General features: G+C 46.2%; 1 protein-coding gene across 2 annotated transcripts in view; it reads right to left on the reverse strand.

Moving 5' to 3' along the window:
* TOGARAM1 (TOG array regulator of axonemal microtubules 1) overlaps positions 1–25,191 on the reverse strand; it is an 846,610-nt gene that overhangs the window by 202,766 nt on the left and 618,653 nt on the right. For both annotated transcript variants that reach the window (XR_014968891.1, XM_085626936.1), the window contains exons 16-17: positions 13,938–14,096; positions 4,349–4,475 (exon numbers count right to left, since the gene is read on the reverse strand). Coding sequence is in view for 1 of the 2 variants with exons in the window: in XM_085626936.1 (XP_085483062.1) it covers positions 4,349–4,475; positions 13,938–14,096 (286 nt within the window). In the remaining variant the exon portion in view is untranslated. The remainder of the gene's footprint in view (positions 1–4,348; positions 4,476–13,937; positions 14,097–25,191) is intronic.

Consider the following 25,191-nt stretch of genomic DNA (forward strand, 5'->3'; position numbering starts at 1 on the left):
AGCTGCCCCAAAGTATCAAACAAGCTAACTCTCTGATTGAGTTCAGAAAGAGCCTCAAAACCTGGCTTTTTCCTAAGGTCTGATTGCAGTCTCTATTGTGTTACTTTGGGTTTCTCTCATGTTGGTCATATTTGAGTCTTAAGCGCCAGGATACCCGTAGGGTGTCAGTCTGCGCTCTATAAGAATCTCTTACATTACATTACATGCATTGGGGATTATAACACATTCTAGAGGGGGGGATGGGGAGCTATTGGAAGAGGAGTAGGTCCAGTACCAGTGCTCCCAAAGACTAACGTAGTATTCACTAAGGGGTAGCTTTCAATACTCACAGACGGACGGGTAGGTCCCGGACCTGGATGGGGCAAGCAACTATACTCTCCCTCATAACCTAAGTGAGCGCCGACGTGGCCCACCTTTCTGAATCCGGGAGCTGGGTTTAGGAACCTGTACTACACGTTCCTTTCAGCGCCAAGACGCATCTGCACCTAACTATAGGTACTACAGGTATACAGGGCTTTCTCCTTCCTGATTCCTGATTACTTTCCCTTGTTTACACTCCTCACGGTCCTGAAAAAGCGCCCTCGGATCCCTTATGGACCTACATGAAGCGCGAAACATGTTGACCAATCTTTTTCTTTGACACACACTTACACAGATTCTGAGAGCAGCGGGAAGACACTTATCTCCCCCCTCTATATTTGTTCCCTAGAGGAGCTCCTGCATTCGACCTTTATTTTAACCTTACCATTCGGACCCCCGAGTAAAATTAGGTTCTAGGTACCGTCTGGTAATTTTAACTCACTCACTCACTCACCATTCTAGGCCCACATGCACAACTAAGACGTCTCCTTAAAAGATCTCCAATAAAGAGCCCTCTCGAGGGGCCCGTGGAGGACAGCAGCACCACCCCGACGAGGAGCAACGCCCGATGATGAAGCATGACACTGGCAAGTGTGTGTAAGGGCACTATATCTAAAAAGGAGGGCTTCCCCCATCACTCTAAACAACCCAGCTTTATTGAGATTGACTTCTCTCATACTTCCTCTCCAACCAGAATATGTTGTGACTCTCTTTGACCTTAGGAACAGCTACCCCTTAGTGAATACTGTGCATTGGGGCATCCCTATATGTGCTTCAGTGGTGATTCCGGACATGAGAGGGGTAACGTGATCAAGTTTGGTACGTTTGGAATAGTGGTGATAAATGCTGCGTATTGGTGTTCGCGGATTTATTATTACTATTTTAGAAATGTCACTTTTAGAAGTAGACATTTCTGTGTGCTATATGTCTTTGGTCCTCTACTAGGATATGTATTGACTGTCTGGCTTTGGAGTGACTGGGGCTGGGGAGGTGCAGTGGCTCCAGAAAGTCTGGATTAGTCAGCGCTAGGCTGAATGGGCCTGGTCTGAATTTGGAGTGGTGGGAGGAGTAGCACCTGCACCTGAATAGGGTTGTGCCTGCCTTCCACGATGATGGCTCCGCCCCCTTTGGTGTGTCTGGGGCCAGGTCTTACATTTAAAATGGGGAGTGTTGTGCACTTGCAAAGTGCCCCCCCCCCAGAACTGGTTTGGACTGGGCTCAGAGCCCTGGGCCAGGGGAGGACAAAGACATTTACTGGTATAAGTACTGGGGCTGTGACCCCATGTCAGTTGAGCTTGCTAAGAATTGGAACAGAAGATACTGCCAGGAGGTACCGTCACTTGGGACGGACCTGCTGGGTGGCTAAAAGGACTTCCACTCCACTGAGTGGCCCCGTGTGCTGGCCTGCCCGTGTCCAGCTCTCCCCTTGGTGATTCTGGGGGAAGAGTGCTTCATTTTAATTGCCCTGTGCAGGAGTAGCCAGGCGCTGGTGAAGCGCTTCACGGTCCCTGCCTTGGTTCCTGGGGTTAGGTGCAGGCGGAGTGCTGCTTGTCACCATTACCACAGCGTGCTTTGGGAGCGATGTATGGGAAGGGGCTCACCCCGTTTTGACCGGAGAACTGCCATGAAACGGCTCTCTGTACAGCAGTGCAGCCGGGGCTCTGCAACGTGGCCCCAAGCTGCCCAACGGCACGAGAACAACGAGGATTCCCAGACGGGTAAGTGCTCTGCATCACCGAATAAACGCTGTGAAGGAAGAGCGAATCTGACAGAGGCTTCACTCCGTGGAGAAAGAAGGGCAAGCCCCGTCTCCCCCGTGAGAGAGGTACTGCGATGGACTCCAGCGGGATGTGATGAACCGCCGGAAGTCAGGCAGAGGTGAGGCCTGGTTGTGGGCGGGCCAGAGTCCACAGGCAGCGTGGTAACGGCGGCAGCCCACTGACAGCTCCAGAATCAGAACCGTCCCAGCAGCCGAGCAGCGAGGTTCACAGCGGCCCAGCTGGTCGACCCTGTGGGAGTCGAGGACGAGTTAGACTCCCTCAGAGAGCGGGGCAGTCTGTTTGTGGCAGCGGGACCTGTAAGAGACCAGGCGAGGAGCCGCACCGACATCACCCTACTTGCCCTGTGTGGCAGTGAGCAGCTACCCCTGAGGTCTCACCGCCCTCAGGGGCATTCTCTTGAAGAGAATATGGCCTTGCTCTGAATAAGAGCACGGCCGGCCCCATTTGCCTTAGCCCTCACTTTTGAAAAGGGCATTGCGGGGCGAGCCCAGGATGGGGGCCCGAGTACATTACCGCAATACACTAAGGGGGGGAGCGGAGACTACTGTACTCCACACTGCGTGGAGGATTACAGCCTCATAAGGTAATGTGGCCCTCTGGCAAGTTATAGGCACTATGCCCTGATATGATTATGTTTTAGGTATTACATTGCTCCCTGTACAGTGAGGGGATGTGTTGATAATATGTGCACGCTGCAAGTGTTTACTATGGTGACTGCTGATTATGTTATGCCTAATGCTTTGTGCTAAGTGCCATATTACCAGTAGTTACTGGTCGCCCTAACTGATGTTATGACAAGGGCCCGATTGGCCTAAGTGATTTATGTAATCCCTTTGAAATCATGAAAGTGCCTAGCGGCACAGTGATTGTGTGATTGTGTTCTAATGTTATTTTATGGATAATACAAATGCTATTTTTATATAACCTTGTGTGGAGTTTCTTTTGTGGTGTGCCTAGTGTGTCGCTGTTGTGTTAGTGTGTTGCACAAACGCTTTACGCATTGCCTCTGGGATAAGCCTAACTGCTCTGCCAAGCTACCAAGGGGGTGGGCAGGGGTTATTTTCAGTGTGTAACTCCGTTGCCCTGACTAGATTGGTGGGTTTTGCCTGGCTTAGGTGCATGCCCTAACCAACCAGAAACCCCATTTCTAACATAGAGGGATAAAAGAGAAGAATCTAAAATTGAGCAAAGAAAAATTAGAGTTAAATGACTGGTAAATCAGAAAGACCATTAGTGATTAATGTAGTATGCCACTTGGCACCAACTGATAAACTAAACTATTACAAAGACCAAAACCCCAAAACTGACATATTGAACTACAGAGCAAAATCAGTATTCCTAGAAAGACTTGCATAGAAAACTAAGTTTGCAAAAATAAGGCATCAAGAAGTGAAAATTGTATACGAGAAACTTGCTATTCAGAATCTACGGACAAATCTATGTGCAAATCGGAAGGCAGATTGAATAACTAATACATGAAACTTCATACATACATATTGGTCATGAGCTCATCACCCTTGAAGGATGCTATTAAAGCAGAACACAAAATGTACTTGGCAAATAAAGCAGGTGCATACAACACCTAAAATGAATACAAAATAAAAGCAGACTCACTGTCCTTGCAATGAAAGCTGTGGAGCAAACACAGCTGATAGTTTTAGCAGCTACCAAAATCTATCACTTAAAAAGACTAAACACACATGATCTGGAAGAACTGTGTTAATCCTCAAGAAATTTGTCAAACTTTTTTAAACTAAAGTAGTGAGAAAATGATATAGCAACATTACAAATCATGACTGGTTGCAGATTTTAAAGTGCCAAATTCCAATAGTAAATCATGTGATTATACTTTCGAGTTAAACAACACTGTTAACTGCATAGACTTGTTTTTGTATCAGGCAATTCAACACAGGCTGGTTCTTGCACTGAATTGCAATTTCTATTTTTCAAATCAGGACATCAGAAAAAATAACTAAGTCAATGATTAGAAAAACAAAAGTTTAATATGATCTCTACTTTTAAAGAAGAGAACATGTATATACCCTGCAGCTTGTAAATTACATTTAGCCAGGCAAATTACAGCCTATTAAAATAAACAAACTTTACATGCGCACAATTGAAGTTAAATGGTCTTTGTCTTTAAGGAAAAGAAAAGGAGAGACATGCAGCAAATTTGTTGAACGAAAATTAAACAATGGTTTCATTACCTTTTGGCGTAGATTATTGGCTAATTCCTTGATATGGGGCAAATCTTTTGGCAGCACATACTTTTCAAGCATTTTATCAAAGTCCGGGTGAGACATCAAAAGGAACAGCATCTTTCGACCATAGTACCTAAAATGAAGAAATGTATTTAAATGATTACAAAGAACTTAACATTTTTAACAAAAATGTATTTGTTGCTTTGCTGACTTCCCTAAAACGTCTTTTTTTCACCATATACATAGGTATCCTATGTTCACTACTTTATCATTGAAGCAGATGTAAAGCCATTCAGGTTGTCTTGGAGAGGAATGCCTATGTTGTTGAGAAAATTCCATAAGGATTACAGGCAAATGAAATATGAATCTACACCTGTAACAGTGATGGGTTTACTCTCAAGTGTAAGAAACAATTGATACATTGTAAATAAGTGGCAACCAGGTTCTGGAACACATGACCAGCTAGTTTATCACTACTTTTCTTCAAATAAAATTTACCAAAGAATCTATGTTAATAATCCCCACTAAAAAACATACACAAAGTGTCTACTTTCACAGAATACTATACATCATACAGTTTACGGCTGATATGGTGATCTCACAAAGACTGAAAGAAGTCTATGTGACTAAATACCTTCCAGCCAAGAACATGATAAAAACGGAGCAGATCAGAACTTGAACAGTGTTTTTGTCTTATGTGGATTCTGGGAAAAATAAATGATCAAAAAGATACAATTTTGGCAATGTTAGACACTCTGTTAAGTAACACTAGTGCCTTCCTGTGTTGGCAGTCAGCCCTCCGTTGGCTCCGCTGGGAGCATAGACCCCATACAGGAGACCCCTGTGGCATGGCACCTGGCTTCTACAAATGGCCCGATTGGAGGGCTTTGATCGGTGGCTTCTTTTCGGCATCTCCAAGCTGGGGATGTATGAAATGGTTCACTGATGAAATCCTTTATGGAGCTACAGATAGACTTTGCGCTTCACAAATCCCAATTTTATTAATACTTACAATTGTGCCACACCCTGACGGTTTACCATCCTACTTTGAACAACCTACAGGAATACATGCCCCTGGAGCCCAAAGTCACTCTTAGCCCGTTGGGTCAGGGAGACATCTCAGCCTCTTAATGATCCCCAATACCCAATGCAGCCAGACCAATCTAAAACTCCAAATGAAAGATTCCCTAGATGAGAGTGCAAAGATGACCCCATGGGAATTAGTCATCCCCTTGTGCTTCATCATGCCGGAATACCGCAGATTATCTTACCACACTCCCCAGTGTCTTGAGAAAATGGGTGCACTTACTGGGTCTGCCTGCCCTAGATGCGCTAATGACGACTGTGGCTTCTTCCACATGGTTTGTGAGTGCCCCATCATTGCTTGCTACTGGGCCAAGTTTTTCTCTATGCTTTTTAGGATAATAGAGTGCTCGATTGATTGGTCAGTCAGCCTTACTATGCTAGGTATCCACTAAGAAGTGGGTGGCCCCAGAGGGGAATGTACGTTTGTGGACATTGACATTTCCATGGCCAAGCAAGACACTGCAAACCTGCCCAGGCCCTTTAAACGATAAAAATGGAATAAGATTACATGTGGTAATACGTACACAGTTCACAGAGAATTGAAAGCTTTAGGGGAATGGCCCGGTCCGGTCTCTTCCGTTCTCTAACGGCCTCAAACGGCCCGCTCTTTGCCCGGTCTTAGCCCCGTGCTAAGACCCGCGCGCGTCCCGCTAGCGCGTGTAAGAGGGAATGCGATTTATAAGGCTAAGGGAGGCGTTGTTGGGGGAGGAGTTCGGGAAGAGGACCAGGTGCAGCTAATCAGCGTCACGCACAGCACCCTGGTCCTCGCAGTCCCGAATGCGCCGGGCACTCGCGGTAATCAGAGTGTCCAGGTACACCCCCTCGTTGAACTCGGAAATAATACAGCAAACCGGGCAGCGTGGAATGAAAGCACCGGTGACACTTTAGAAAATAGGCAGCAGAGTCTCGATCCCTCGAGCGGCACCCGCGAAGCGGGGGCCGCGAGGCGCGGTGGCAAGTTTCAATTCAGCAAGTAGAATCCAGATAGTCCCAGGAATAGGAGTCGGCAGACAGCAATCCTTCAAGCGGAGCCCATAGAGCAAGAGCTACAGTGCTTGATAAAGGTGTTGGGGGAGGAGTTCGGGAAGAGGACCAGGTGCAGCTAATCAGCGTCACGCACAGCACCCTGGTCCTCGCAGTCCCGAATGCGCCGGGCACTCGCGGTAATCAGAGTGTCCAGGTACACCCCCTCGTTGAACTCGGAAATAATACAGCAAACCGGGCAGCGTGGAATGAAAGCACCGGTGACACTTTAGAAAATAGGCAGCAGAGTCTCGATCCCTCGAGCGGCTCCCGCGAAGCGGGGGCCGCGAGGCGCGGTGGCAAGTTTCAATTCAGCAAGTAGAATCCAGATAGTCCCAGGAATAGGAGTCGGCAGACAGCAATCCTTCAAGCGGAGGGTGTGGGTGTATAATAATGTTAACAGACAAATCTTGTAGTTTCAGCATCTGAGCAGTACTTCCAAAATAAAGACCCATTACACACATTAAAATCCCACTCCACATTGAGGAAGAATGTAACAGCGTGGACCCAAGGGCTTAGTTGATCCTCGACCATTTACATTCAAACAATGGATGAATGCAGCACTAAAAGGTCTGAAGCTGACAGCATGGCACTCCACAGAGAAAAGGTCTCAGGCTTCCATAAGCATCCCAAAAGGGAACAATAAGGGAACAATAAGATCAGTTACTACTGGCACTTCAGAACACAATTAAAGATGATACTAGACCTCCCTGAACCTATACCTATGCAGGTCTGACATAGGTTGTTGTGTTCATACATGCCCTCATTTGTGTTTTGTCCACATGGGTTGGGATAGAGTGAGAGGAGGACAGTCACTTCCACACTATCATCTTGTGTTATAAATAATCTGGATTTAGACTTCTCCCAGGCATTTGGAATGTGCACTATACCAAGGTGAAAAATGGGTGCAAGATACCTGTAGAGGGATCGTGAAAACTGCGCACAAAGTCATCTGTATGGATCTACTGCTGTTCAAGACATTATGCTCCTTATTATAAATGAAATTCTGTTTACTGACTATTTTATGTAACTGTCAGTGTTTGTTATGTGGGTTGTATTAAGTATTAAGATGTAAGGTTAGTTGATAACACGGCACTCGTTTGGATAATATCTACTTATACAGAACATCAAAATTATCCCCCAAAAAATTACGGTTTGCTAAGTCACAAATTATTACTGTTTTATTTATGGCAGTGTGTGATAGGTACATGGTTTTTTTGATATGGCAAAAATAATTGACTTTGTAATTCCTCAAATGCAATAAGAACAATTAAAAATGGTCAGAGAGAATTCTGGGAAGAATCTCAGTTGGTTTGAAGATCTCTAGAGTTAAATCCAATAAACTAAGTATGATATAGTAGAGATAACCATGATACTTTTTACGAGGCTAAGAGATGCATCTGTCAATGGACCAAGAGCTTTCCGGGGTCTTACTCAAAACAGTACAGACATCACTAACTCATGATAAGATGTGGGCTAATATTTTCCAGCATCCATTAAAATGAGTGGAAATAAAACGGAGTCAATAGCGGGCCATCTGGGTTTATCAGTTTGAGCTGTGTGCACTCTATATCAGGTAACGTCTGGGAGATGCGGATATGTAAGGTCTTGTCTACTAGTACCACCACTCCGAGCGAGTAAATGTCATACGATGCATAGAATGTGTTAGCATCTGACTGCATGGCAAAGCGCTAGAGCCGTCTATGATAGGTGCGTCCCCTGCAGCATAATTACATGCCTCATTTTCTTAAGTTAGTTGAGGTGCTATGAGGTTACAGCTCTGTAGCTACAGCACACCATTCTGAGGCCAACTGTGACATTGATACTAGTGCCCGGCACCAGGAATTTTTAGTTGGGTGGGCCAAGGGTGCATTTGGGTGGGCCACTGCGGGCCCAATTTGTCGCTTCTTGTGGTAGCCTACAAGCCCTAGATTACATTATATTTACTTGCAAACAGTCACCATGATACAATGGATCAATTCTGTGAGCGTACAGAGCATGTGGAGAGTTATTTGAAAATAAGAGCAATGTCTGGACTTAAGTGCAAGCCCTCAAATTCCAACAGGCCAGGTTTCAACACAAGTACTTCCAGGCCCGATTATCCACTTTTCTACCATCCCTTTCCTGTGCACCTTATCTCACAGCTGACCTTGGGCCACAGCCCCATATCAGCGACCATCCAGCTCTACTTTCATTATTCCTGTAAAAAACGTTAGTAAAATCATCTTCAAACTTAAAACATTAAATATAGCAGTAAATACAATTAGCACACACTTTAAAATATGCTCCACAGTTGACCTAATGACCTGACTGCTAATTGAATAAAAACAGTAAGGCCATGACAGGGCCAGTTTTAGCGCTAGTGCGAAATATTTTTTTGGCGCCTCACCTTTACCTCTTTTTTCCGCAGATACCATTACTACCACCCTCCAACAGTGCCCTTCATCTCTCTGTAGCCACCTCTCATTTGTTGTATAGCGCTACTCATATCAGTGTAGGGTGTCACAGTACTTTACATCACACACACATTATACAGAGACAATGAATCATACAAGTATGTAAATAAGTATATAGGGAATGTCACATGAGCCAATGAGGATTACAAGATGTAGGAATTACATGTCATCCATACTGGTGGGCAGTATATTTTAAGAGGGTGTGTGCTGAAGACCGACAAACTCGGATTTAAAGCATAACCCAGTTTGGGGGTTGGCTTTACAAATAACAATGTATATCGACCCAAACTCTTTTTATAGCAACATTCAAATATGAAAGACTGGGGAATTTCTAACTATATAGTAACACAAACAAAGTGAAGTTCTAACTATACCATTCATGTTTGTATGCAGCTCTTTGATGACAGTTCATAGGTCACTGTCCTATGTTAGGATTGTAACTTCTGAAGTGCAAGTAACACAAGAATCTCTGTGACAAAGGCAGTAACCCACTGAGCTATCTAAATAAAATACAGCTTATCTGCATTTCAAAAATACCAAGAGGCAAAGGACTGCTCTCCAGCAGGATCATTAATCACCAGTTCTCTGGACATTTTTTTATTGTTGTCTTGTATCCATGGCCATGATAATGATAAAAACAATTTAAGTGAAGCGTACACAAAGTATGTGCCTCGCTGGGCCTGTGCAGATTTAAAAAATAAAAACAAATAGTAACACATTCTCTTACCTACTCCTTGTGTCACAGCCTGATCTGATAAGCAGCTGCAGGAGTCAGGAAAGGTGAATCAGAATAAACAAATTTATTTTCGCCAATGCTGAACAGAAATGGAAATATCCACGCAGCACAGGACAGTAGGCAAAAGTTACTCGGTGTAAAATAAAGAATTTGTTCCCTTCGCCATGCTCCTATTGTACTTGCACAACACAGCCCACCTTTCTAAAAGGAGTTGGGTGATTGGGGATGGCTGTGAGAAAGAACCCAGGCCCAATAATGCATCTTCCAGAATAGGAAGAAAATCAACGTTCGGAGGAATGTTTTAAATTAAAGTGCCCATTTTCTATTGGCCTTCATGTCCTCACTGCGAGGGCCAAGGCTCATGTTTGGGTGGGCCAGGCTCATGTTTGGGTGGGCATGACACACCCGGCCCACCCTCGAGAACCGGGCCTGTAGAGTGCCTGCTATACCAAGCCTTTATGGCAGGTACCCTGAAAAGTGAGAGGTGCTGTCTATTTTGTAGATATGCTGCTATGCAATCTGACAGAGGTATAGGCTAGGTTGCATCTTTGGAGGTGTAGTAAGTAGCCTATGATGTGTTGGATAGACACATCTAGGGGATTAGTGTTGTTGTTATGGCAGTATACTACAAATCTTTTCCACTTGGCTGCATAGCATGCTCTAGTGGTAGGCCGTCTAGCTTCTTTGATGATGTTTATACAGTCAGGAGGAAGGTTAAGGTAACCAAATTCTAGGATTTCAGGAGCCAGACCGCTAGGTTGAGCTGAGGTGGGTCTGGGTGTTGGATCTCTCCATGGTTCTGGGTTAAGAGGCGTGGAGAGAGGTGTAATTTTTGGTGCGGAACTACTGAGAGTTTCAGCAGTGTGGTGTACCATGGCTGTCTGGCCCAAGTCGGAGCAACTAGGATGAGCGTTAATGAGAGTGTTGCGGTTGGAATCTGGTGAGAACAGCTTGGATGCTCGCTATCCTGGCGGGACTGGGATAGGCAAGCGCTCTTGAGGTGTTTATGGTGTCACCGAGGTATTGTTGCGTGTGGGACGGTTGGAGCTGGGACTTGGCGTGATTTATTGTGAATCCCAGGTTGTGAAGTTGTTGAATAGTGGCGTGAGTGTGTTGTACACACTGATTGTACGATTTGGCTTTTATGAGCCAGTCGTCTAGATATGGGAAGACATGTATGTTTTGTCTTCTTAGATGTGCTGCCACTACTGCTAGGCACTTGGTGAACACACTTGGTGCTGTGGTGACTCCGAATGGGAGCACCTTGAATTGATAGTGCTGACCGTCCACTACGAATCTTAGATATTTCCTGTGAGCGCTGCGAATGGGAATGTGGAAATAGGCGTCCTTGAGGTCTAGAGTAGCAAGGAAGTCGCCCTGGGAAAGCAGAGGGAGGACCTGCTGAAGTGTGACAATGTGTAAGTGGTCTGAATGTATGTATATGTTTAGAGGTCTGAGGTCTAAAATAGGCCTTAGAGATCCGTCCTTTTTTGGTATGAGAAAATAGAGGGAGTAGACCCCCTTGTTTTGTTGGTGCAGGGGAACTGGTTCTATTGCACTCTTTTGTAGGAGGGAGATTACCTCCTGCTTTAAGAGTGACAGATGTTCTTGTGACATTGGACGGTGTTTGGGTGGAATGCTTCTGGGGGTAGATGTTAGTTCGAGACAGTAGCCTGATTGAATTATTTTGTGGACCCACCTGTCTGAAGTGATGTTTATCCAGGCAGGGAGAAATTGGTGGAGTCTTCCCCCGACTGGTGTGGAATAGTCAGGGGGAAGTGGAGGGAAGCCATGGGGTAGGTGTGGAGGCAGAGCGGGAGTTGTTATTTTTGCCTCTGCCTTTGCTGTTATTCCCCCTGTAACCACCCCTTTGGTAACCTCTTTTAAAGGCGGATTGTGTGGGAGCTTTGTAAGAGGTGAGGGGCTATCAGAGGAGTAGCCTCGATGGGTGCTTATAAAGGATGAGCGACAAAAGGATCGTCTGGGAGCTTGCGATTGCAAGGCTCCCATAGATTTGGCGGTGTCTGTATCCTTCTTCACTTTTTTCAAGGGATACGTCTACGTTGGGCCCAAATAAGTGTTGCTCATCAAAAGGTTGATTGAGTATAGAACTCTGTACTTCTGGTTTAAAACCTGATATACGTAACCAGGCATGCCTGCGCAAAAGAACACTGGTGTTGATTGCCCTTGAGGCGGTGTCTGCTGCATCTAGGGCACAGCGAATGGAGGTATTAGTGATGGTCTTACCCTCCTGGATTAGCTCACTGGCCCTGTTTTTGTATTTGTCAGGGAGGTGCAGCATTATAGACTCAAGTTCGTCATAATGTGCCCTGTCATACCTGGCTAGGAGCGCTTGGGTGTTAGCAATGTGCCAAATATTTGCTGCCTGTGACTCTGTGTATTTGCCAGAGGCGTCTAGGAGTTTGGATTCCTGGTCTGGTGGTGGTGCGTCACCTGACGTTTGGGAATTTGCCCTCTTCCTGGAGTTAGAGACTACTAGGGAGTCTAGTGGTGCGGGGCCCTTAATGTATACTGGGTCAGTAGGGGAGGCTTTATATTTCTTCTCTATTATTGGGTTGATGACCCGAGCCCTGACTGGGTCTTGAAAGATATCTGGTGCGTGCTTAATGAGCCCTTTAAGCATGGGCAGTGTTGAGGTGGACCTTTGTGTGGCGTCAAAGGTATCCATAAGAAAATTCTCCTCTACTAGGTCTGTATGCAGGGCCACCCGGGGTATTGGGCAGCTCTTTGAAAGAGCTGGTTGAACAAGATATTGTCTTCTGGGGGGGAAGGCCTGGAGGGATAAATATCATCTTGTCGGGTGTAAGGGACTTCTGGGACACTGTAATCATCCCAGGGGTAAGGGGAGCCAGTAGGGGTAGGGTCCCCAAGGGGTTGATCGTCCGCACCTCCCCGTGCATCGTCTGAGGTGTTGTCATCATCATCATCATCATCATCTATTGGGGTAGGTGATGGTGTGGGAGAGTGGTGTGGGGGGGGGGAGGAGGAGGAGGAAGAGGAGAAGGAATCCTTAATGGAGAGGTGGCAAAGTCTCTCTTCTTTGGTGGTGGTGCGGGCGCAGGCATGTCTAGTGGTCTCTTCTTGATGCTGAGCATTAAATGACCAGTCTTAGGATCCTTCATTAGAGTCTTTTGGGTAGGATCTGGTCGAAACAGTTCATCTGTGGGAGACAGATCCTTCGGTGCCGAGGGCTTCAGTGCCGTAAGTTTTTTTGGGCGTTGACTCGGTAGCGGTTCTAGGTTTGGAACAGAGTATTTTTGAAGTGTCTTTATTAGTTGGAGCCGGGTGCTGTTTTTTCGGTTCCGAGGTCTTCGGTTTGGAAGTATCGGGGCCTTTCGGCGGGCGGCTTTTAATCGGCTCCGAGGGTGCTGTCGGTGCCGAAGAACTGGTGCTAGCCTTCGACGCTGAGTGCTTCGATGTGGGAACAGCGGTCGGCGTGGATGAGGTCAAGGACGCCTTTTTCTTCGGTGCCGGAGTTGGCTTGTTGGTACCGAGGGTAGGCTGACTCGAGCCCGAGTTGCCTAAAGGCTTAGCAGGCTTCTTTACCGGGCCCGAAGGCGGGGCATGGGAAGCAGTGTCTCGGCATGCACCTGGGACCGAAGGTGGAGGTGGTACCGAAGCCTTTTTTGACAGTGTAGGGAGTTTAGAAAATAAACAGCACTTACCTTAAAAAGCTGCCGACTCTCCTCCATCATCGTCGTCTGCTCGGTCCGGCTAGAACAGGAAGCACAAATAGTCTCCCCTAAGCCAATCACAATGCTGCAATGCAGCGTTGTGATTGCTCTGAGCACCCTGGTTCAGCGCTCAGACAAGCTGTGGAAGCCTGTGCACATTCTCCACCAAGCTGTGCATTACAGCCTGGGGGGGAACATGCTAAATGCGCATGACTGGCCAGCCCAGTAGGGCCGGCCAAAGCATCATGTGCACTTGGTGCACATATTTACACGACCCCCTGCTGGCTGGGTAGACAGACAAGCCCGCTCCAAAACGAGATTCAGCAAGAGAAACAGAAAAATTAAATGATAACATCATGTTGGTATCATTTTATTTTTCCTTCTTTGCACTGCTATAAGCTGTAGGCGACGCTCTTCCGCCTTAGAGGAGGACCCACCAATGATCTGCCGTAAGGTTACATTTTGAGGAAAAGTAGAATACGATTAAACATCTAATATGTCTTATTTCTTGAGACATTTCTTTTACTCAAGAGTACTCTTCTAAAAGACATTATGGGAACAAAAGCAAACTGAAAGTATGTAAATGAGTATTGATTAACCTGGTTTCCTGTGAGCCATCTTGAGCAAATTTTGCTATGGCAGGTAAAATCCGATCGGTCACGTCCTTAATTCCAGACAATATTCGCCCTGGCCCCATCCGTGCTACAACTTCTGATAGGTGCTGAGCTGTGCATTTTCTTACTCCCAGGTGAACATGACTAAAAAGAAAAAAAAAAAAATTGTCAGTTACTTAACAAGTGAAACATATCCTGGAAACTGCATAGGTTTTAGTATTCATGTTGTATCTCTTTCACCATCCACAGTCTTCTTGCTCTGAAAATGCACAGTCATATATGTACGAGAGCCATTTTTCGGAGATCAACTTTCTTTTTTGTGACTGAAACCATCTTCTCTTTTCAGGCTACATAATTCTGTAAATGAGGTTTTAATGCCTTTGCTTCTTGTTTCTACCTGAAAAAGGAACTGTTTCTTACCTGAAATCCTAGTTCTCTCTCAGAATCTCTACTGAAATCATGTCATGTTAAAGTTCTGTTAAAGTGACTTGTAAAGCGCATGGCTATCTTTGTCAGGTTTCCCAGCACTGGCCTCCTCATCAAACAAGAGTGCTTAATCTGTTAAATCGTATTGTACGGATTAAACCGGTCTTAAAGTTATGCCCAACATCATGTAATGCAACTGGAAAAAGCCACGTCTTCAGCTTCTTCCAAAACACTCAGAGCAAATCACAAGCTCTCCGTGAAAGTGGCAGACCAGTCCACAATCTAGGACCAAGGTATGCAAAAGACTGCCCGCCCTGCCGGGACTTCCTGATCCTGGGAATCATGGCAGGTCTAAATGGTTTAGTGCCAAGAAACCGTTGGGTGAACGTGCGCTTTATACATTGTTTTTAACATAACATAACATGGTTTTAGATGCAGGGTGTAGCTGGGAGTGTATTTGGACACAAAAACACAAAAAGTTGATCGCAAACACAAAAAGAAGCATAGGGGCTGTCACATTTTGAACAATTTGAAGCTGTTTGAGAAGAAATTTAGCCACATCCAGATATAGAACGTTTCTGTATCCATTCTGGATATCACTATGGTCTGAACCACCTTTTGTTGGGCCAAATCCGGTAGACATGCCAAAGGTTCGTTCAGCCACTTAAGGATACCAAAGAATGCGGAAGCTACTTTATTAATCTGGAGACTCCTGGATAGTTTATCATCAATTCATTCTCCCAGACTTTTGAACACCTGCATTGGAGAGGGGGTTGAGCCCCGATTGGAAAGCCAACGATGGGACCCCAGAGAAGTGGATGGTTGCCTACCAACAAAATCTCTGTTTTGTCCTAATCAAGTTTCGGCTAACTGATGTTCATCCAAGCCGAAATTTGGGCCAGGTAGGTGCTAAGAGCTTCCGTGTTTCGGTTGTCCTTAGTAGGTAAGGACACAATTTGCATATGAAAAAAAGAGTCAACCCATGGCGCTCCACAATGTCAGCAAGAGCCTTGACATATAAATTGAACAGGAGAGGACTCAGTGTAGAGCCCGGAGGCACCCAGTAGGATAACAGATAGGATTTCGAACTGTATGGATGTGAATGCGCCTGAAAGGTGCGATTATATGGGAAAGATCTAAGCTAAGCCAGGGCTGTACCCTGCACTTCCATTCCTTCCAGACTACACAGCAAAGTGGAATGTTTCACAGTGTCAAATGCTGCACTGAGATCTAATGGATTCAGTGCAACTGAACTGCCAGAATCTAATTGGCGGCGCAGATATTCCATGATACCAAGACGAGCGGATTCATTGCTGTAACCCGCCCTGAATCCTGATTGCGATGGATGCAAGATCCCTTTCTGCTCCACATAGGCTGTACATGGCAGAACCTTAGCTAAAGTAGGCAAAATAGAAATTGTCCTGTAATTTGACCATAAACGAGGGTCAAGATTGGTCTTTTTCAGTAGGGTAGTAACTAAGGCCCTCTTAAAGGCACCCTGCCTTCCACTAGGAAAGCATTTAAAAACTGGATGAAAGGTAACATAGTAAACAAGGCCAAATTAATCAATATGGCAGGGGAGCCAGACCTAATGGCAGACAACAAGGAGATGAATGAAGACACCTCTATTGGGGCAAAAGTTTTCAGTCCACCTGACACAGATGGCAAATGTTCATCTACACAGGCACTAGATGTATCAGAAAAAGTGTCTTGAATATCCTCTGTTTTCTTTAGGAAAAAGTTAACAATGTCCTCACATTGCCCTTGGGTAAGCAGGGTAGTAGAGGCAGTAGAGTTCTGGTCAGACAAATTCTTAACAACTCTAAAAAGAGTTTTGGGCAGTTACTCGCCGCAGATATTTCATACCAGTAGTAATTAGCTCTGCTGATGCAGTAATTTTTTTAAAGTCCTTTAAGACCATCCTGTAAATATGTTTGTCCTCCTGATTGTATGTTTTGCTCTATGTTCTTTCCAGGCCTTTGCATTATTTTATCAACTGATTGAGGGCATCATTATACTATGGGCTGGGTGAAGAATTCGGTGTTGTTTCCTAGTCGTAGTGGGAGCCGAACGGGACCACTAAATGGTCTGTCCAGGGCAAAGGAAGGGGAGAGTTGGAATGAATATTACTAAGGTTTGAAAAAAACGGGTCTAATTAATGCTTTGTAATCAACTGCATTTCAAGTGCCTCAAAATCCTCTATCAGATATCTGCACTCCAAATCATCAAAATGAATGTTAAAATCACCCATAATAATAATAAAATTGGTGAATTTCATAATATAAGGTGCAAGGGCCTCAGCGATACTTAAACTTCAGTTGGTCACATTGCCAAAAGGTTGGTACATACGGGCTCCACACAAAGTGAACTTATCGGTTAATGATAAGGAAAAAATCTGCGCTTCATAGCCAGGAATTACAAATTTATTAATTGTGCACCCATATTATGCTTTAAAACAAGCATTGGCATAGCCAATAGGTCTCGCCTTTTGGACCTTATAAGTGTTTAGCCATGCAACAGTTGCATAACTAAATTCTTATAAGGTCCCAAAAGCGACACCTATTGGCTATGCCAAGCGGCCGCGAAAGTGAAAGTAATCGCGGTAAAGCGCGGTGCGCGCGCCCGCGCACTTGCACTGTAGCTCTAGGCTGGCCTGGTAGCACTTTTTGGAGCCCTCTCAATAAGTCTCGCCAGACCAGCACATGCGCTGGGTCAGGCAAGACCTAAACAGTAGCTATCCAACCACCTTTTTTATTTTCCTGATCCAGTCTCTGGATCTGATAGGAAGGGACAGCGCCATTATCACATCAGGCCCTGAGGCTGAATTAAGCCAAGTTTTGGTCAAAACAACCGCATCTGGCTTGTGGTAAATGAGAAAATCAAAAGGCTCCACATGGTGCTTTACTGGCAATTAAGGTTACAAAATGTGAAACTGCTACCACCCTTGGTAGAACTGTCCTTAATATACATGAATTGAGCTATCGGAGTTGCGACTACTATACAGTGCAGGAGACTAGTCCTAAAATTACAATGCAACCACTTTTGAAATGTAACCATTTGATCTAAGTTCGACAGAAGGGAAGAAGCTGTATTGGGAGGGGGGCACACAATTGTACAACAGAGTAAGTAAGCCTCCTGACACAGCAACCCTGGCCCCTGGTCCTATTCGGGTGCAGACTGGCTTGCCTTAGGTGTGCCTTTGGCGCGCCAAATTAAAAAGTGTCTTTTAAAAACACCCTTTAACTCTTTTTGCTCCTTTTTGAAGAGAAAGGAAAATATATGGCAATGAAGCACTGAAAACAATGAGAATAGGACACTGAATCTTTAAGCGCCTCGTGACCTCCAGTGTCCCATCATGCCCTACAGGTGGCAGTTATCTCAGCACTGTTTTCCAGCTCCTGTTGCCAGGATCCTGGAGCAGAGCTCTACCTTTTTAAAGTTTTTTTCCTCAAAAATGTTCTTCAGTGGCTTTTCAAGGCTGATTCACTCGAAGTCCTTTAGAGAATGAAGTATTTTTAGATCTTTCCTGAAACTAAATATATTTGTCATGGCATTTTGCGAACTGCCCAGATTTTGGCAGAAAAATGTCAAAAACAGACCAGCATTGGATTTGAATCTTATATTTGCCAGACTCTCATAACCCTAAGATGTATTGTCACTGCAAGACACTCTTTAGGTGCACTTTGAGGGAGAACAGATTTCTGAAGAGCGAGGAGAGACTTTTCCCTTTATCAGTGCCCCTATGTCAAGCTCTGAGAACTCCAGCAGAAGGAGATCATAAGGGAGAAGATCTGTCGAAAAACAACGTTACCGTTGAGAAGAGATACAGTACCTACTTGCTCGCAGTCAGGAGCTGGTTCAACTTCGAGAACACATACAACATCGAGGAGGAGAGCACCGTTGACATTGAGACCTCACATGTTGTCGAGAACTTAAACATTAACACATGGTTCGACATTGAGACATGGTTGGACGCAGAGACAACAAACAACCACCCTGACCACGTTAGCAGAGTGGCTTTCGTGGTTCAAAGCGTACAGACTTCCATCAGAGTCTGATTCTGAGTATTCCCAAGCCTATTCTCCATTCTGGATTCACCTCCACCTTCTCAATCAGCGATTACTGCAGTACCTCCGCTGCCAATACCAGCAGCCATCCCTTCTTGGCTTCCATGGTCTTCTTGACCAGTGTTCCCTGTAGTGTGGGTGGACAGACAGACAGACAGATGCGCGCACACACACACACACAAACACACGAACCCCCCCCTCCCATCCCCCAGCCCTCAGACACTACTTCTAAGCATGTATGTCACTGCTGCGGCCCAAATCACGTGAGAATGTGAACCGTTCATATGAGCTGCTTTTAAAAAAGAAGTGGCGCGAAAAAACTGTCTCTTTCTCCGCAGCAGAGCAGGACAAGGAGCAGCAGCTTGTGCAGAGGGAAATCACTGTGGAAGAGGACACCACCAAATTGAAACACGTTAGTGTTCTTCCATGGCCTTCAAGTTACAGCAGGTCTGGAGTTCAGCGCAGGTGGCTCCTATATATGCCGCTTGTTCTGTTATTATCAAGGTTGGTAGGCGGCATTCAGGGGAGTGTCTTTTACAGACAATAAATCCCCCCTTATTACTTCAGCAGATACTGCTGGGTTGGCTCTTTTCCAAACTCAAGGTCATTTCGTTTTGTAACAGAGCCCCGTTTGAGTATCCGTCTGGCCTTGGCATAAAAATTCCTGTGTATTTCAGAAGAAGTTTTTTCATGATTTTTTGTGTTTGTTTACTTTAAATATAAGTCAGGGATCATAAAAGCAGCACTAGAACATATTTACATTTGCTTTCTATTTCTTTTCATATATTGTTCTAGGGCTTCATTAGTGATGCTAATAGTTAAAACTCATGTTACGAAGGCTTATAGACGTGTTATGGGCCTTTCCATACTAATGACCGGTACTTTTCGCTCGAAAAGGTGGCAAACTAAGCGAGATGTGCTAACATGACTTTTCTGCCTTTGCTTGCTTTGACTGCTGAACGGGGATCATTAAAGCAACTCTAGAACAAATTTAAATGTGCTTTCCCCTTATATTTCTTCTCATATTGTTCTAGGGCTATGTTAATTATCCCTGACTTATAATTAAAGTAAACACAGACCGAAAGCAAATATTACAAATGATTTGAGACTATTTTTTATAAAAAGTTCTATTTGCAAACCCTATGCCCATATTTTTCCCTTGGAAAGATGCCAACCCTACAAAGTAACTATCTCTTTCCTTTATAACTGGTGTTTTTTTTTGTCTGAGTTTTGGGAAGCAGCAGGAGCGGTAAAAAAGCATAGGCAAATATCCCTGACCAATTCATCCACAGTGCATTGCCCATAGACTGTGGGTGTGGATATCTGGCAGTGAAGCTTGGACATTTTGTGTTTTCTGGGATGGCAAATAAATCTATCTGAGGGGTGCCCCAGCATTGGAAGCATCTGTTAAGAACCTAGGGGTGGAGTTCCCACTAGTGAACTTGATGCATCCTGCTGAGCAGATGCCATTGCCCCCTGGGAGATGCTCCGCCATGAGATAAATTTTGTGAAAGAGTGAACAATGATAAATACTAAATACAAGTGCGAGAGGTGAGGTGGTTGTAGGCCGTCTTTCTTCTGAAGGTAGTACATGGCGTCATGTTATCTGTCTTGATGAACACTACCTTGCCTTGAATGACTAGTACGAAGGCTTTAAGAGTTAAGTGAATGGCTAGCAGTTCCAAGTATTCATTGTGGTGACCTAGTTGTTGAGAAAGCCACATTCTCTGGACTGTGATGTTGTTGAGATGTGCGCCTCATCCTGGCATCTGTGGTAGTGGTCACTAGTACGGGTTCAGCAAAAGGCCTGACTTCTAACAAGTTAGTCTACCATTGCAGAGAGGCGTGCCCTGATCTCTACTAACTTATCTTCCTAGTGACCCTCCATTTAAGACCATTGAGCCGCGTGGAACTCTTGGAAGGAATGCATGTGAAGTCTTGCGTGATGGTGATGCAGAAAGTCCTCATTCCTAAAAGGCGCATAACGGTCCATACTATGAGAGTGGGACTTGGTAGAGGTTATGGTGAAGCCCGGGCTGTGGAGCAGGGACACCACTGTTTGAGTGGATGCTAGACATTGCAGCTTACTGCTGCTCTTGATCAGTCAATCTTCGAGGTAGGGAAACACATGAATATCCTCCCTTTGCAAATGCAGGCACCACTGCTAGGCACTTTGTAAATAAGTACTTTGAATTAGTTGTGTATAGTCAATGAGCAGAGTGGATGAGGAAGAAAAAACAGGTGTCCTTGAGATTAAGGGCCGTCATGAAGTTGCCCTGTTAAAGAAGTGGGTTGAAGTCTAGCAGGATTGTCATATAAAAATGTTCTGATAGGATGCAATGGTTAAGGGGGCCTCAGATCAAGGTTAGATCCAAGAGAGCCATCCTTTTTGGAAACTAAAAAGTAGAAGGAGTGGATGCTGCAGGGTCACCCTCTCTAGTTAGCCCTTGTGTAGGAGGACCTACACTTCTTCCTGAAGGAGGGAGAGTGTTCCTTGCTTAGAGTGTATGTATGGTGTGGGATGGTGAGGGTCGCGTGTAGTTTGAGGCAACAGCCATGATGGACTATAGCTAGGACCCACTTGTCTGAGGTGAGAGGAAGCTGACTTATCCTCCCCCTGACAGGTGATGTGTCATTGGGCAAGAGGCGGAGCAAGTCACTGCAGAAAGTGACAGCTCACTTGCAGGAGGCTCTTTTGCCCCTACTCATTATCTCTGCAGGAGTCGCTATTGTACATTCTCCCAGCCTGTTGCTGGGAAGCCTGCAACTGCCTCTAGTAGCAGTGTGGTTGCTTGGGGGAGGGGATCTTTGCCAATGGACTGTCGCATAAATTGACATTCTCTTGCCCATTATGTCTATTATTTGCTCTTCTTATCTGGAGGAGCATCATTGGAGGTGTGTGTGCGGTTAGTGTGCACCACAAAGGAGTTGGGTGGAACCTGCCGCTTAATGTAGGATAGTTCACAAGGAGAAATACCCTAGCCTTGACAGGCTACTTGAAATTATCGGGGGCTTAATTTAGCATGCCTTTAAGAATGGGGAGTAATTCTACCATACACTCAAATTTGGAGATAATCTTCAGAAGACAGCCATCCTCCTCCTCGGTGACATACATGTCAACATTGTGAAAGGTTGCAGCCGTCTGAATTACGTTATGTTAGGCCGTGATGTCATCAGTGGTCTAAATTAGGATCACTTGGGAGATTCATGCTGTAGTCATTCCAGAGATCATCAGAATGACCTTGGCCAAGTAGCTGATCGAAATAGCTGAAGGTGCCATATAGGATGCCTGGCTCCTAAAAGCAGAGGAGGACACCTCAAGTTACTCTGGCAGAAGCAGTGGGTGAGGTGTGTATGGGCATGGGGGAGGTGGGGCATCTGGGGAACAGGGCAGGTGGCTCTGTCACTTTGTTCGGTGCCAGCTCAGGGGTCGAAGTTTAGGCCTGGAAGAAGTTTCCCTTTCGAAGACTAGGATCTTGCCCATGACTGGGTGGATGAACAGGCACTTTTGTTTGCTGTCCAGGTCCTGATGCAGCCCCGCTAAGATCGGGGACTTGATGTCCTCATTGCCAGTCATCAACAGTGGTCTGGAGCTCAGTTTCTCCATCGCCGCATAGGAAGGTGTTGGCGCAGAGGCCAGTTTCAGCATCGACCAGGTCTTGAGGGTCAGCACTGACGAACAAGTTACTTACCTTTGGTAACGATATATCCGTAAGAAACATTAGTCGTGTTAGATTCCTTACCTTAGAATTACCCCCAGGCGTCAGACTGGATCCGGAAAGATTTGGTCAGCAGTATCCCTGCACGTCGGTAGGTGGCGTCGTGCGGCTCAGCGTCTGTTGTTGGCGTCGTGGTCGCCGAGATGACGTCGCGGGTGCTACTTAGACGCCGCCCACGCACGATGACGTCAGTTCTGTACACGACTTTCCGCGCCAGTAACGCAGAGCCATTCAAGAAACTGACCACTGGTGCATTGAAACTAGGGTCCTGAAAGGGATGACCTTAACCCTAGAAATCAGTTCACAGAACGGGGAGGATGAGTGGGATGGTAAGGAATCTATCAATACTATTGTTTCTTACCGAAGATAAGTAACTTGTTCATCTGAAAGAAACATATAGTGATAGATTCCTTACCTTAGAACAGATACCCCAGCAATACCAACCCCGGTGGTGGGTCTGTGAAATAAGATTACACCAGAAAGTCAAGGAGAACAGAACGGCCAAAGAAGCAGTCTCTCCGGACTTGGCTGTCCAAGCAATAATGCTTAGTAAACGTATGCAGCGAGGCCCACGTGGCTGCCTGACAGATGTCTTGCAGGGGGACACCATGTCCCAATGCAGTATTGGCTGCAGTAGCTCTGGTGGAATGAGCACTCAGTCCCACCAGAGGTTCCTTTTTAGCCAATGAGTAAAAGGCTTTGATACACAAGACGAACCAGCGGGAGATAGTCCTCTTGTGTACTGCCAGACCTTTCTTGGTGCCAACGTAGCCAACAAAGAGTTGGTCATCCACCTGGAACTGTTGTGTATGGTTGAGATAAAATGAGAGCGCACGTTTTGGGTCCAGACGGTGGAGTATCCCTTTCTCCCTGGAAGGATGCAGAGGCAGAAAGAAGGTGGACAAGGTAATAGTCTGCCCAATGTGAAAGGCCGTAATACCTTTTGGCAAAAAGGAAGGACGGGGCCTGAGCACAACCTTGTCCGGAAGGACTGATAGGAAAGGAGGCTTACAGTAAAAAGCCTGGAGTTCACTCACTCGCCTAGCAGAGGTGATGGCCACCAGGAAGGTAGTCTTGAAGGTCAAGAGACGAAGAGGACAGTTGTGAAGGGGCTCAAACGGAGTGCACATCAAGTATGTAAGAACCAGGTTCAAGTCCCACTGAGACATCACGAAAGGAATAGGAGGAAAAAGGTGTGTAATGCCTTTGAGAAATCTATTTACAACAGGGGACTTGAAAAGAGAGGGCTGATCAGGGAGCCTGAGAAAGGCCAAAATAGCAGAAAGATAGCCCTTGATAGTGCCCAGAGAAGAGCCCTGCTGGGCCAAAGAAAGAAGGAACAGGAGAACTTCAGAAAGAGGGGCAGAAAGGGGATCCACAGCCTTTGCTGTGCACCATGCCACAAATTTGTTCCACCTGCAGGCGTATACCACTTTAGTGGAGGGACGCTTGGCTGCCAGAATGATATCACAAACTTCAGGAGGCAAGTCGAAAGGAATCAACTGCCACCACTCAATCTCCACGCAAAGAGGTGGAGACTGGACAGGTTCGGATGAAGGACCGTCCCCTGCTGCTGCGACAGAAGATCCTACGGAAGAGGCAGTCTGATCAGAGGATAGATGCTCATCCGGAATAGCTTGGGATACCATACTCTTCAAGCCCAGTCTGGGGCCACAAGGATGACTTGTCCTCAGTCGCGCCTGATCTTCAGCACTCTGGGCAGAAGTGGTATAGGCGGAAAGGCGTACAGCCCGCAACTCCACTCGCGATGAAAAGCGTCGCTGAGCGAGTGCCACCTTGGAAATTCCATTGCGCAGAACTGATGACATTGCACGTTCTCTATGCTGGCAAATAGATCTAACCAAGGCTCTCCACACTGCTGAAAGAGACCTTACACCACCTCCGAGTAAAGACGCCATTCGTGATTTATCATGCACCTGCGGCTGAGTTCATCCACCCTGGTGTTCAGAGAACCTGCCAGGTGTTGAACCACCAGGAAAAAGCCCTGATGTTTCAGCCATGTCCAGAGACGCAGAGCCTCCTGACAGAGGGTCCACGACCCCACCCCGCCTTGCTTGTTGCAGTACCACATGGTGGTGGTGTTGTCTGTGAACACCTGCCCTACTCTCCCCATGACAGAGAGAAGGAATGCCTTCAGTGCAAGCTGGATCGCCGAAAGCTCCAGAAGGTTGATATGGAGCTTGGACTCCGCGGGAGACCAGAGGCCTCTAAACTCCGCATCCGTCACCAATGTAAACTCCGGTTGGGGAAGGGAGAGGGATCTGCCGTAGACCAAATGCCGGTTTGTGAGCCACCACTGCAACTGTCGTGCAGTGCCCTCCGAGATCTGGACGTGATCGGACAGGTTACCCTGATGGTGCACCCGCTGGAACTTCAGTTCCCACTGCAGAGACCGCATATGTCATCTGGCATGATCGATCAGCAGGATACAGGAGGCCATGAGGTCCAGCAGCCTCAGAATCACTCTGACTGAAATCCGGGACAAGGGCTGAAAGATCGGAATCAGAGCCCGAAAATCCCGGAATCGCTGTTCGGAAGGATAGACCCGAAAATATGCCGTGTCCAGAACCGCTCCGATAGAGGAGCTTCTGAGAGGGAATCAGGTGCGACTTCGGCACGTTGATGGAGAACCCCAGCAAATGCAGGAGGTCAGCTGTAGTCTGGAGGTGGGAGACGAGTGTGTGGAGCGAGCTCGCCTTCAACAACCAAGTCGTCGAGATAGGGGACGACTGAAACCCCTGATCTGCACAGATGGGCTGCGACCACCGCCATCACTTTTGTGAACACCCGAGGGGCGCTGGTAAGGCCAAAAGGGTGCACGGTGAACTGAAAATGCTTGTGGCCTACCGTGAACCACAGGTAACGCCGGTGGGCCCGCAGGACTGGGATGTGGAAAAAAGCATCCTGCAAGTCCAGCGCTACCATCTAGTCTTGTGGATCGAGAGCAGACAAGACCTGAGCCATAGTGAGCATCTTGAACTTCTCTTTGCGGAGGAAGCGATTGAC

Source organism: Triturus cristatus, chromosome 9, assembly GCF_964204655.1.
Source record: "Triturus cristatus chromosome 9, aTriCri1.1, whole genome shotgun sequence".
NCBI classification, from domain to species: domain Eukaryota; kingdom Metazoa; phylum Chordata; class Amphibia; order Caudata; family Salamandridae; genus Triturus; species Triturus cristatus.